Source organism: Amblyomma americanum, chromosome 6 (genome assembly GCF_052857255.1).
Source record: "Amblyomma americanum isolate KBUSLIRL-KWMA chromosome 6, ASM5285725v1, whole genome shotgun sequence".
NCBI classification, from domain to species: domain Eukaryota; kingdom Metazoa; phylum Arthropoda; class Arachnida; order Ixodida; family Ixodidae; genus Amblyomma; species Amblyomma americanum.
This window is the reverse complement of record NC_135502.1, coordinates 56189363-56203619: the sequence shown is the minus strand read 5'-3', so window position 1 is coordinate 56203619 and position 14257 is coordinate 56189363. Positions and strand designations below refer to the sequence as shown.

The window sequence follows — 14257 nt, the reverse complement described above, 5'->3', positions numbered from 1 at the left end:
GAAAAAGCGGGCCTTGTTTTCCCCTCCCTCCTGCCGCGGCATTCTCTCTCTCTATCTCCCTCTGTCTCCCCACCCCAAAAAAAAACAACAGAAAAGAAAACTCGTCCAGGCGGTGTTCCGCCAGAAACCTGCTTAACCCTCCCAGTTCCTTCTCCCCCTACCCTTACCTAAAAACCAGTTTGCCAAGCGTTAAGGAAGGCAGGGATTTTGTGCGAAGCATTACAAAAAAAAAAGAAAAACTGCCAGCATTTTCTCCCATCACTCTCATGTACCCATTGGTCAGGCCCGCCAGTGGCGCCATCGGCCATACCATGCTACATACACCGCTTCTCGTCCGCCAGTAACGTGCACACACGTGGAAAATTCTTGAAAGACGACGAAGATAATTTTCGAAGAATCCGTATTACTTGAGGAGAAGAAGAAGAAGAAGAAGAAGAAGAAGAATCCGTAACAATCTCGCCGACGTCCGAAAGTGCCTGCTATGCTCGGCTGGTCAGGCCACGCAACACGCACTGCGGCACGCAAACAGGCCGTCAGTAAGCATGGCGTGGCATTCCCAGATGCGTGCAACATGCCATAGTTCCGTGGAAAACCGCTATTCGATACATACTCCACACGCGAGAATTATAGCACCCCCGGACGCGTCGGATGCGTCAGCTCCGTCTCGGCGGAAATCGGGTCATGCCCTACAGGAAAATCGACCGCAACTAACCGTCTAAACCCTAAGTGACGCTAAACGTACCCTTCCCCTGCACAGCGCCGTTGCGGCTATCTTTCATCCCTTTCTCACAACGGCGGTTTAGATGTCCACCTTCCTCATAACCAATTTTCAATTGTGCTGCGCGTCCCTGTTCTTCAACTCACTGTTGCATGCCGTCCGCGAACCGGACTCGCGACGTACCAGTCCCACCAGGAGGGCATGCCAAGTACCGCGGCAGGTCATGCACTCCCATAATTGTTCATCGTTGTATCCATGGCAGTCACTTCTCCACGGCCTCGAAAACCAAGCGCTTGGTCTCAAGTCGGCAGCTTAGTACGGTATCGATATGAAGGTCCTCGATCTTCCATTCCGCCATTTTTGCAGCTGATTTGCTTCTCGACGTGTGTGGTAGGCTCACGAGCGCGCGAGCTGTCACGTAGAGCTCGTAGCCTCACTGCAAGAATTTAACCCCCAACTCCAATTAACAGATTCAAAGGCGATAGTTGGTGTCTATATGTTGATGACAGCGCTGAAAAAGAATGGCTCATGCCAACTGTTTTGATTGGCTAGATTGACAAAGGTGGCAGCATATTGATCAATTACATAAGATCATGCAAAATTAAACTCGATAATGTTGTTGTTGTCTTCGTGACATATGGCACATACCCACGACGGGCACATACCCACGTGACATATGGCACATTTTCACTCGATAATGTAAAAAAGACGCAGTAGTGCCGTTAACTTCCTATTCCTTTTGGGTTTCGAGCTTGCACCCCTCGCACTTACTATGCCTTTCAGAGCGACGCTTCCTCCTCTCCATCTCCTTCATTCCCTCTCTCTCTGTCAGTACGAATGACGGTGTTGCGTCTCCAACGTTCCACTGCTCTGAGCTTCACTGTCGTCAAAATGAAATTTCGGAGTATCTGGCACTGACATCGCACAGTACACGGGCTAAGGCGCCCGTGTGCTGTGCGATGTCAGTGCACGTTAAAGATCCTCAGGTGGTCGAAATTAATTATTCCGGAGCCCTCCACTACGGCACCTCTTTCTTCCTTTCTTTCACTCCCTCCTTTATCCCTTCCCTTACTGCGCAGTTCAGGTGTCCGACGATATATGAGACAGATACCGTGCATTTCCTTTCCCCCAAAACCAATTATGTTCACCGTCCTGAAGCGTGTTTGCTTTTCAGTCGTCTGTAGTGGTAATGCGAACCTGGCAAAGGCTTCGCTGCGTAACAGAGGCCTAGGAGAAGTAATATGCGATGACATGTGCCTTTGTTTCGTGTTCTCGCGAAAGAATGGGAAAAAAGTAAGGCATAATAACAAAAGGGCAGTAGACGAAACGCATTGAGACAACTGACTGTCGAAAATCATGGTTTTAAATATGCTGGCGGAGAAAACTGTGTTTTATGCTTTATTCCGAGATTTAGGACTATTACAATGCGAAAGATCAAAGGTGGGGCAATGCTCTGAGGGTGCTATGGCAACCTGCAAGTACCCCGGTTGGCAACTATGCGGTCAGGAATGGACGCTCTCCGTCCTATCCGTGGCGGGTGGCGTCGTCACTAGTATTTGGGTTGCTCTGTGGCTGGTACTATTTTCCTTAACCTGCCTCTCTTGGCCCAAGGTAGCGGCTTGGTATTTGGCGAGGTATGGCGCTCCTCTGACCCTTGTTCAGACTGCGGTTTCTTTTACGATATTAGCGGAGGAAGACTGCTCTCGCGACGCCATTTTCTTTTGCGAAGGGTCTCCCGAGCTACTGAACACCCCGTGACCGACCCTCGTGACTGATGGTAGCCCATTGAAATCAAGAAAACAAATGAAATATTAATTTAGGTCTCCGACATATACTGCGACTCCGCAGAGTATTTACGACTGAGGGGCGTCAGGCAGAAACACTTCGGAACATGTGTTGTCTTGTAGGAAGTGCTTGCACGCTGCATGTGCGGAACGTATGGATATCTGAGGGCGCTTTGTTTTGTGAAGTCGACCGCTACGCGCAGTGGCAGTTTCAGTTGCGCTGCTGAGAGACGATTGTTGGTGGTGAATTCTGATAACGCCCACTTAAGCGCCTGCGTGCGACTAATACTTTTTATATCTGTTACGCAGAAAAAGAAAGGAAAAATGAAAGACTGTGCTGAATAGGGTGAAGGCAGCTGTTTTTTCCCTTTGCGATGAGTCACTGTTTTGTACTGGTGGGAAACACTCCGTCTCTCTTACAACGCCTGCTGGACAGCTTTGTAGACCCGGCGTCTCTTTTGTTTGTTACCCTCTCCTGTACCGACTTGACGTTAGAAGTGGGATTCTGAATGTCAATTTTCTGACGCGCAGTCTGTTGCCTACCTTTAACTTCGCCTTGCACAATTCGTCAGCTGTTGTTTAGCGACCGCTTTTGGCGATAGCCGTGTTTAGGCGACTGTTGACCTCCCTTGATGCGTCCAAAGCGTACGAAAAGCTTCATGGTCGAATTCTTGTGTTATCTTGCCAGCAACTAGCAGGGTTGGTGCAGTCATTCGCAGAATAATATATTCACACACCCATTTCATTATGATCTGCAAAAGTCTTGTTCAGGAGGCTATCAGTGCTGCGCTGTTTAATGGTGGCCCCTAATTCAGTATATCTTTTTGCTGCTCTTCACATTACTGAACTCCCATAAAGGCCCATTTATTATGATATTGACTGCACTTGTAAATACTTGGATGCTCCTCAGTCGTCTGTGTTGGTGAAATGGGCACCCACTGAAGCCTATGCATTAAAGCATAGGGTGCAGGAAACAGTTTGATTTATCCATTAAATTACCCTCCAACTTTTTACTCAGATGTCCTACATAGCCTCTCGGGACTTTACAGCAGAGGGGAGAATTAGAACACAAAACAGCCTCTCATACACTTGTGGAGAAATTATGTGGTCTGCCAACATTTTCGTCTCTTGTTTCACCTTTCCAGACGTAGTGCTTCCCTGAGCCATGGAGCTGCTTAGTGCCATTGCAGAGTGCTCCTGATAATGCCGTCCTGTTCTGTACCTGGATGTGATGGCAGCACTGCCAGCTCGTACCACCCATTCCCCAGGAAAGGGGAAGACGACCTGCGTGCCAGGTGGTTCACCGCTACTGGCCTGGCAGAGGATGACATTGGGGACGATGACGAGTTGCACGTCTGTTCTCGCCACTTCCGACCATTTGACTTTGTTGAGAAGGGAGTGGTGCGAAAAGGTGCAGTGCCTTCCATGCGCCTCACTTCAAAGACTGCTCCTGCCCCGACTCAAACGAGCCCACCCAAGAAGAGAAAGAAAAGCGCCAGCAGGGAGCTGGACCACTTGGAGGCCTCCAACGTTATTGTTGATGAGGTGAGCTCTTTTACCAAGCTTAATACTCACCTCCTTGGGAGCACTTAAGTTTGGGATATGCCATGCTGCACGTTGATTGTTTGGCGACCTCGTTCTCAGAGAGCTGCATTAGTCATTGTCCACCTTCTCTAGTGGCTTTGGCAGACAGCTGCTGAGCCAAAGCCCCTAGATCTAAGCCTTGCTCAGATCACTGCTCTTCACTAGGGGCGAAATTCAAGATCACTGCTCTTCACTAGGGGCGAAATTCAAAAAAGTCCATTTGCAGTGCAACCTAAGGGCATGTTAAAGGATCCCAGATGGTTTTATTTCAGTCTAGAGCCCTGCACTACAGCATTCCTCACAGCCCACGCACAGCTTTGAGACATTAAAACCCAGATACCATAACATACAATTTTTTTCCCGGCTTTAGGGCTCTTATTTGGGCTTGTGTGGAGCATGAATTGCATTGAAGATTGGTGTGTCAGATGGCTTGTGTTTGTCAGTGCTCTTAGCCAATACCCACATTTTGCGTCAGCAGCGAATATACAGGAACCAGTGAAAACGTGCGTATAAAATGTGCAGCGTTACCTGCACTCTTTCTTGTTAGTCATCCCGTAGGCAGACATATTGTGTTCTGTTATTTGCGGTGTAATTGAACTGCAACATTGCATGCTTGTCTCACGCTACCACAGGAAACTGGAATACGTGCATGCAGCTAGATGCAATTCAACCCAGGGTTGGCACAGTGGTTTAAATTAATGAGCATAGCATTTCACATCGTCATAAATTTTTACCCTCTTGTTTTTACCCTTGTAGGGCAACATTGCTTGCTGCCTTTTCCCAGCTACTTTAGAAATCGGTCTGTGGGCTGTTTGAGAAGCACATTTGCGAAGCATGTGAGAAGCACATTTTTGTTTACATACCTGCCTCTCTTCTTCTTTGCAGCTAAAAAAAAAAGAAACATTAACACCACAACGTTTCAGTGCCTATACTTTGTCTTTGCAGCCTCAAAGCTGAGAGAGATAATAAATCTTAATGGACACATTTGTACATTTGGGCAGAATTAAACATTGATGGGGTGCCACTAAACATGGTGTGTATGAAAGAAGCCAAGTTTTTGAAACTGTGGATATGGTGGGGAAACATTACTCCTGTTGCTCGTTTTGTTCTTGCAGTAGCTCATAATTTCATAATTTGCTGTCAGTGCCCAATCAATGTCTTCCACTTGTTGCGTGTGGTGGTGCTATAAACTGAGCTGCGATGGCACCTCTCACTCTTTCCTGTTCTTGTCCACTTCGGAAGTGATGTGCTATATTCTAGCTGTAGTACCTTTCTTGGAGCTTGTTTCCAAACTTTATTCACTGCATCCAAGCTGCACTTGGTGCTGCATTCCAAGACCACTTCAGTACACCTTTGTTTGCACCAATTATTGCTGAGAAGTGCATCTGGAGGATCACCCTAGGGGCTTTGCGGACATATAACACAAATTTGAAAGTCAGTTTAGGTGCAGTTTTAAGTTTCTTTGGACAGTTCATCTGTGAACGTGAATTATAGCGTATGTTACGTTCGGTTCTAACAAAAGTGCAAAAAACATAAATTTCAGTTTTTCTTACCCTAGAAGTTTCTGGCATTAAGATCAAGTGATCTGTTTCAATATTTGCCCTGCGCATGGTATCAATGTTTACATGGTGGCAACATGCAAAGATGAAGTGGAAAAAAAGTGCACCTTAAAGGTTGTTTGCCTGCACCATGTTTTAGCTTGGAGAGGTGTCAGCCACTCGATAGTTGTGATAGTGTGGAAAATTTCTAGACACTAGTTTTACATCTGTTAAGTGAAGCATGTGTTAAACATCTGTAACTGCTGTTTTGGAATGAATTTTATTCAGAATCAGCCGCCGCGATGGCTCAGTGGTTATGGTGCTCGGCTACTGACCCGAAAGATGCGGGTTTGATCCCGGCCGCGGCGGTCACATTTCGATGGAGGCGAAATGCTAGGGGCCCATATACTGTGCTATGTCAGTGCATGCTAAAGAACCCCAAGTGGTTGAAATTACCCGAAACCCTCCACTAAGGCATTCTTAAGACATAGAGAGCAGTAGCTGCATCCGAATCGGTTGACACAGCAACCGTTGATGGGGTGGCTTAGTGGTATTTTGTGTTGTGAACAAACCTGGTTAATCCTTGAAAGCAACAGTGCTTGTCCTTAAAGTCTGAAAAGTGTGTGCGTGCAAAACTAAGTCTGTCTGCTCTTGCACTATTCCTTAATTTTTTTTTTGTTTACAACAGCATCATTGATATTTGTCACACATGCTTGTTTTGGCTGCATGCAGCTGCTAGGCACCTCTTTTTTAATACTTTTCATCTCAATATTGGCACTAACACCATTTGAAGTACCATCTCTGGCAGCTTATGTGGCATTTTGTGACAGAACCAGTTGATTGCTTTTGGTTTTTAGTATCCTGAACATGATTGTACTTGACTTCCTGAAAGTTCCAGACTGCTAGCAATTAAAAGAACTAGAAGGCGATAAAGGGGGGGAGGGGGTGTATATGTACGTGACCAGGGGAATCCTAATAAAGGGAGTAGATTTGAAATAGGGTAGTATTTGCTTATTAGTATCCACCCGAGTTCAGCCATATGGCTACAAATAAGACTTTACAGCTTTCTCGGACACTTCGCAATTCACCTCGAACTGGGATGAATTTATCCACTAAGTTTCTGAGTTGTGTAGCCTATATGTTTGTGTGGACGTAAGTGAGCAGTCTTGTTTAAAGTGCTGTTGTAAAGAGGTAGTGTTCAAAGAGAACTGAAAGTTGGATGGAGCAGGTATTTGAGCTCCTGTCCACATCACCCATTTTAGGACTCCCTGCAGTCCAGCAGTCGGCCCTCCCGCCGGGCTGCCCGTGTGGCCGCGCTGAAAATCTCGGACACAGTTCGCAAGTACAACCTGGCTGTGACTGCTGCTGAAGGGTCGGACTCTGATGAAGATTTTGACCTGGATGCAGAAGTGCGGGCTGAGGGAGGGTCCTTGGCCAGGCTGCCTGTGTCACCCACAAACCTGGTGAGCTGCATGTGCATTGCACTGCAGTATTGCGTAATGTTTAGTTTGTGCATTCAGCACACACTGCATGGTGGCTGGCCTCTGCTTATTCCCTGATACAGTGCTTGCACCTGTGACTGGAAGCTATTTGATGCTGTCTTAATCGAAATAGTCGAGTAACCTCTCATCAGTTGCTTCAAAAAAGGCTATTGTGAGGATAGAAGTGCAGGGATATTCATGTTGCTGTAATATTGATGTTAATTCATTTGTTAGCAAAAGTGGTAAATCATAGCTGCTTTTGTTAGAATAGAGTGGAACCTCGTTAATGCGTTTTCTAATGCAAATTCAGGGGCAAAGCTTATTATCCAGGAAAAGATGTGATCCAAAATCATGAATGTTTTGAAATATGTTACTCAAGAATGAAGTACAAAGGCATTTATTAACACTCGATTCCTATAAGAGCCAGTGAACATTTGTTGGCAGATGATCTGAAGAGCTGTTCTTCTAGGCTTTTATCAGCATTTATGTTGTCCTTAGTGGGAGAGAAACCGCAGCGTAACCAATGCGGTGATAGCAGCAGCGATTGTAGTCGGGACCTCTTTGTTGTCGCCATCATTGCCATTGGGTGCTTTGCCGCATAGCACATTTGCACCGTGGAAAGCGGCCCTAGTAGCCTTCTGCCACTAGACTGATCTTGTGCCCCCAGGCCCAACCCGCTCATATCACATACTAGCTCTTGGTCGCTGAATGTATTATACAATCATTGACAAAATTATGAATGTAGCCTAGAACAAATTGACAGTCTGTTGTTGCTGCATTTCTTGCTTACGTAGTAGCAGATCTTGGGCATTGCATTTCATAGTTCATGTATTAGTCAATGTAGCTTAATCTTAGTGGTGTTCGCAGAGTGTTAAGTCCTTCAGAGGTGGCCGCATTCTTTTGATGCCTCTATATGCCCAGATGGCACTGCGGCGCTCCCGTTGCAAAATGTGAAGGTCTATTTATTAGTTAACATCTCTGGAATGATAAGTATAATGCGGGGTAGAAAAGTGTTTTAAGTTGTAGCTTTGTTAATGGTAGGTGGTCACTAGGCACTATTTGATATTGTTGTCCAGTAAATGTTATCTGGTCTGGTTATTTAAACATTTCCAAGATGCGCACTGCTAAAATTTACCGTGCTTTAAAAAGATAATTCAGAGTTCGACGAAAACCCATCTGGTGAGGGAAATTCATACTATGTGGGAAAACGAGCACACTCCAGGAAAGGTGAAAAGGGATGGAACCTATGTATAGCTAGTGGACTTTGTGCTGTAATTTAAAAGTGACCTTTGAGTGCTTGACCTGTGCTTATACAACCCTGTAGAAATGCAGCTCAGAATTACTGCGAATCAATAGTAATGCAGGTCACCCTGTCAGTCTTGGATGTGCATTGTTTTCCAGCTGACACAGAAATGGGCAGGATGGCAGAAAGGCATCCACAGGAATCAAAACCTAATTAGGCCAGACATTACTCGCACATATTGCATAAAAAAAAAAAAACTCACCCTGGATCTCCACCTTACACTTAGTGCATTGCCTGCGAACATTGAAATAAAACAAGTGCATGGTGCTGGACAGGCTTGGTTTTTTAAAGTTGTCTTGACCATATATGTTGTTATATACATTGGTTTTGTCCCCACGTTATTTTTTATTCCGAGTACAGTTGATTGACCACAGCCAACGTTTCGTCGCCATCATGGGCTATGCTCCTTTTTGGTCTAGTGGGTCACTTGGCAGCTTAATTTGTCACTTGTACTTTGTCCTCTCTGGTTTAATTCGCATATTTTAGTAGGCATCTGTTCCACTGAGCACTGGTGCAGTACGAGGCTTCTTCGCCCGTTAGGCTTTTGCCTGCGCATTGTGTCTCAGCCACCGTGCATGCAGCTTACCAGTCTGGTCAATTGTGCAACGATGGTTGTTGTGAAGGCCGACTGGCATATTGTGATACTGTATTCAGCCGCATGTAGCACAACTAGATTGATACTGCGAGGGCTGCTTTTATTGGTGCAGTTCAGGTAACAATGATTGTTATAAAATAATGTTTATTCAATTAGTTAACTCTTGATAATTTTAACTTGAGGGGAACTGGAAGTTCGTTTGAACTAAGGGGAACTGTTTTATGCACTTGATGTGGATGGGGCTGGATTGCCAGTTTAAATAAGCTAGACTTTGGATTAAGTGAATTTGAATTGGCGAGAGTCCACTGTATAATGCGAATGGTGAGTTTTCATATTTATCACTAGTAAAAAAACAAGGAAAAGACTTCGTTACATTGAAGTGAATGATACATCTTGAGTTTGGCCTTTTTTGCCTGCAGATTCCTAAAATGGCCCCTCCACCTCCTGCAAAGCAGCCTGCCAAGGTGGTGGTGCGTTATATTTTGGAGCAGAACAGCTCGTCCACCCCGTTGCCTCTGGTGCTCGAGTGTGAGGATGAACCGCTCACACCAGTGCAACGAGAGTCCCACGTACGGGCTGTGAATGCCTATAACCGCAGTGTGCGCCGCATCAGTGAGGTCAAGGTGAGCCATGCTTGCCGCATATGGGACATCCTCTGACCTTAGGCCATGGAGTATGAGCTTGCGAGACAAAAATATCTGTTGGCGAACGTGCGAGTGAACAGCTAAACAGAGCATGCTATTGGAGACGCATGCAAAGGCAGTGTTTGCTAGAGCTGTGAATTTGAGGTTTCTCATGCCACTCCTTGCTGTGGGAGCTTTACCGAAAACAATTTAGTGGGTACAGCCTCTGTCAGAAGTATTGAGCCCAAGGAGCTTGCTTCTAAGCTGTGTATAGAGAGTTTAGGATGCGAGTTTCTCTCACCTTCCAGAAGATTTGAAGTGTTGGCTATGCATAGCGAGTCACTTAGCATGGCTGTCAAGAAAACCTCTTCAGTTCTTTACTGTTGCTGAAGGCTATACAAAATTTCAATCTTCTTGTGCTTATAAACGCTAATGAGATGCTTTATGGGAAAAATCAGCTCTTAAAAAAGAATACAAATTTGTGGGATCATGTGCTTTCTGGCCACCACATGCCACTAGGGTGCAGTCACTCCGAGCTACTTGGAAAGCTGGTGGCATCATTGTGCAAAACCAGAATGCAGCCCATATGTAAGCAGTTGTAATTGTCTCTGTCAAATATTTTTGTATTACTGAGCGTAGGCAAACGTAGCATGGTGACTCATGTTTACTAATATCTTACGCATCATTCGAAAGCAAAAATACACTGCAAAAATTTTGGTGTGTCTACTCCTTTAAATGTATGTCATAAATAAGAAACATGGTCACAGCTGCTGGGATTCTAGAAGAAAGATGTTTGACCAGCACGCCGTAGTTCGTAAACTAGAGGTAGGCCATGCATATTCATTTTAATGTCATTTTTGCTAATCCTTTGATAATTTGTCTTTTGTACAATTGGATGTTGTAGTACCAAGAGATTTTAAATTATCAGCTTTTACTGTACACAGTGCTGCCTCGTATTTTTTCCTGCCCTCACAATGATATTTGATCTTTGGAAGAGCTTGCTTAAATAGCTCCGTATGGGAGGATGAAGTTGCTTTGCTGGAAATGGGCCAGCACAAAAACATTTTCTGTCGTCCTTGTAAAATGGACTGCTATACATGAAGGGAAAAAACTTGCATCTGGTTCTGCTTGGTTCGTTTGGTGCAGACCATTCAAGCATTGTAAAGCGACTTTGAAATTTTAAGAAGACTAGCACACAGGACAGATGCCAGTTTTGCTGTAAACTCTAAAAGCGTGAATTTGGGCACCGGAGCATTCGTGATGGTCAGTGGACATATTTAAAACAAAGACACGGCAAAATTGAACGCTGACTGAAATGAAACACTGAAAGTTTAACACTGACAATCATGCATTCTTTTGTGCATGAGCCGTGTAATTGTGTCAGCTTGATAAATTTTTGGTACAAATACTTTATATTCATGGCACTACCCATTTTGCATTTAAAAAATGGGCAGTGTATGGAGCAGATATTGAGATTAACAGGCTGAAACTGTGCAGATTGATTAACATGCTGTGTCGAATGCGAGCCCCTTGTGAAACATGACTGTCAGCAAATCTTGGCAGCCAGGCTTGCAAGACATCGTTCACAAATCCAAATATGTACTATATAAATTCGAAAATGGTTATATTACTCAAGTCTTTTGCTCTATTTTAGTTCAAAACGTGAATATTCCTACAGCCATCCTTGAGGTACGATTCCAAAAATAAGGTGGAATTTTGCTATACGATGCTACAACTGGGAATCAACAGTAGAGAAAGGGCGAATTTTTTTTTTTTTTTGATGTGGTGGGGTGTGGGAGGGGTTGAAAAACAGCAGTTGTAATTTGGAAAACTTATTAGCACTATTTCATGTTCTCCCTGCTAGGCAAAAGGTGCCAAGCTCATTTACTGCTGTCCAAAGGATTCCTACAGCACCAGCAGTGCAACAGCCCCTTTGAAGGTAGGTCACTTACCATAGCCTTCCAAGGAATGTTTTCATGTTGTTTTACTATGAACCCTCATCTGTTGATGGCTTCAAAGGCCTTTTTTTTTACTCAGTAGTAAATTGCAGCAAAAAGTGTAACTCCTTTGTCTAGACTGATGTAATTTGTTGAAGTCTGTTGGGGTGACAGAAAAGCTGGTTTAAATCTGGAAATAAGTACAGTTAACAACCACAAGGTGCTCTGTGTATGCCGCTATTGATGAGGGTGCCACTGGTGAACACTCCAGGTTAGGTTATATGCAGCAAGAATACTAGAAGCTTGGACAGCTGCCGCCATAGCTCAGTTGGTAACGCACCATACACAACATACGGAGGTTGTGTGTTCGGATCCCACTGATGACATGTGATCATTATTTTTTTCTACTTTCTAATCAGTTATCTTTCAGGTAAAGAATGATTACACTACAGTATAATCATGCTGCAACAGAGTGCAATAGTGTCCAAGATTTCAGTTTTTTGCAAGAGAAGTCTGCAGAATCCAAATATATTATTACAACAGACATTTATCATAACTGTAGGTGAGTCTGTTATAGCCAGAGTTATTTCATGTTGCACAAAGCTGCATACAAGATGTTGTTTATTCAATCTACACACCTCTGAGAGAAGGCAGCTGCATAACTGTTAGGCTTTGATGTTAAATTTGAGTACCCAGTCTCAAGGTGACATCAGCCAAGCCAGGGATTGAGAATGAATGTACAGAATCGGGGGAAGGGAGTTACCCGTGTCTAGAGCCGACTTATTTGTTATTTGCACTGTATTTGTGAAGCCAAAGACAGTTTGGCCTATTTGCAGGTAGTAGCAGGCCCCTTGTGTGCACAGTTCTTACACAGCTTCGTTAATTTAACAGTTTTGGCGTTATGCATGTGATCCGAACATCGTGAGATCCAGTCTCTGCTGTGGTAACCGCATTTCATTACAGCGGACGCGGTAGACACTTGGCGCCACCGCACCAGGTTCCCAGACTCTAGTGATGCAATCGATTCCGCCGGCAATATTTCAATTTGCACGCCATTGCTGCCTACACGTTATGGTAATCCTGGCAGTCGTCTTTTTTCAACGAGCGATAGGTGACCCCTCTGAAAACTTCGCATTTCGAGAGCATGCGTTGTGCTGGAATCTGAAATTAAAACCACAGCAACCGCAGGACTGTTGATGGTGGATGGTGGTTCGGCCAATTCGTTCAATTGGATAGTTTTGCCGCTCACCGACATAATCTGTTGCTATGTCAGAACATGTGAGTCTTGGAAGATGTGCTCTTTTATTGCCTTCGATCTTAGCCCCAACAGTTTCCCTTGTGATTACAACCGTATTACATGATTGTAAGTCGACTCGTATGTAAGCCGACCCCCTCACATCACATTTCTGAAAAAAAAGGGGGGGGATGTCGTTTACGTTGGCCTTTAACAATAAAACGCGATGGCACTGTCCTGCGGCCTCCGCTTATCGCCAGCCGCTATCGGCTGCCGCGCGCGAGAGCTGAAAATTTTGCTTTGCTGCAGCTGCCACACCTGTATCATCTGTTGCGAACGTCGAATTTGCGGCTCGGCGCGCAGTTTGTTTCTTCGGCGTAAAGAATGACAGCCATCTTGAACGCAGCTGCGAACGAGTGCCGGTCGCTTACCGGACCCGGGGCGCAAATGACGAATGACGCAGCACTACATTAAACACTTGTGAAACGTGGCCGGCAGAAGTCAAATGCGTCAGAGCCAAAGAAAAACTACGCGTGAGCGGCGTCGGCTCCTCCGTCAGCTACCAACACTCTCTGACGCTGCTGCAGTTCCGAGTGGAGGTGCCGCCGTGATTGGAACAGCGGCCCTTCCATCAACTATCGACGCTCCCTTGAGCGCCGAGTGCGCAGTTGAAAGTAAACAGAAAAAAAGAAACTTGGATGACGCCTATTAAGAGTAAAATGCGAATGCATTATCGGGCTGTCAGCAGACACAATCTGCGACCACATGTGGTGAGTGGGCTGGTGCCGGTTTGCTGCTTATCGACAGCCATTATCGGTGGCCTCTGTCGGGGTGGGGAGACCGGTTCTGCGCCTTGACATAGCAGCTGCTGCTCAAGGGCAGCACCAAGAGCGATGCGACGGAGCCGCGCAGCAAAATTGCAACCACGCTGTAGCATGCCTGATATCTCGTTTGTCTCGCCTTTACTGCGATGTTTTTGCTTTGAGTGTAAGTCGCCCCCCCCCCCCCAGTTTGGATTTTCAAATTTAAAAAAAAAAAAGAGATCGACTTACAATCTTGCAAATACGTACATTGCCGCTTACGTTAGCATTGCTTTGTTTGTCCTAACCCATGCATGTGCCGAGGGGCATGCTGCGGACATATAGCTTATCTTTTCTCTTCTGACTAGGGCTGCAGAATGAGGAGGGGAGCTTCTTCACTGCATGCAGCTCTAGCCTGCTGACACTGAACATAAGCAGACACGCACATATTGACTTTTTTTTTCTTTGAGCAAGGCCTGCGAGTTAGACAGCGGTCGACATTTAGTTGGAGACCATTCATGTGTGGAAATTCGCTGTTATAATGAAACGGCCGCAGCCATCGTAGCTGCTGCTGTTGACGTGTGCATTATCAAGACGTACTGAAGAATCCCTGAAGTTAGCCATTTGCTGCACAAAAGTCCGCTGAAATAAAGCCCTAAC

The 14257-nt window shown here is 45.3% G+C and overlaps 1 protein-coding gene across 11 annotated transcripts in view; it reads left to right on the top strand.

Moving 5' to 3' along the window:
• The first annotated feature begins 2194 nt into the window (after positions 1–2194).
• Positions 2195–14257, top strand: part of row (zinc finger domain-containing protein relative of woc) — a 69913-nt gene continuing 57850 nt past the window's right edge. For 3 of the 11 annotated variants that reach the window (XM_077626956.1, XM_077626960.1, XM_077626950.1), the window contains exons 1-5: positions 2195–2352; positions 3648–4047; positions 6887–7087; positions 9423–9626; positions 11491–11565. In XM_077626956.1, the coding sequence (XP_077483082.1) occupies positions 3706–4047; positions 6887–7087; positions 9423–9626; positions 11491–11565 (822 nt within the window). In that variant the 5' untranslated portion in view covers positions 2195–2352; positions 3648–3705. Of the gene's footprint in view, positions 2353–2494; positions 3202–3647; positions 4048–6886; positions 7088–9422; positions 9627–11490; positions 11566–14257 lie in introns of those variants that run through there. The other 8 variants (XM_077626959.1, XM_077626953.1, XM_077626951.1 and 5 more) reach the window with 7 other exon arrangements.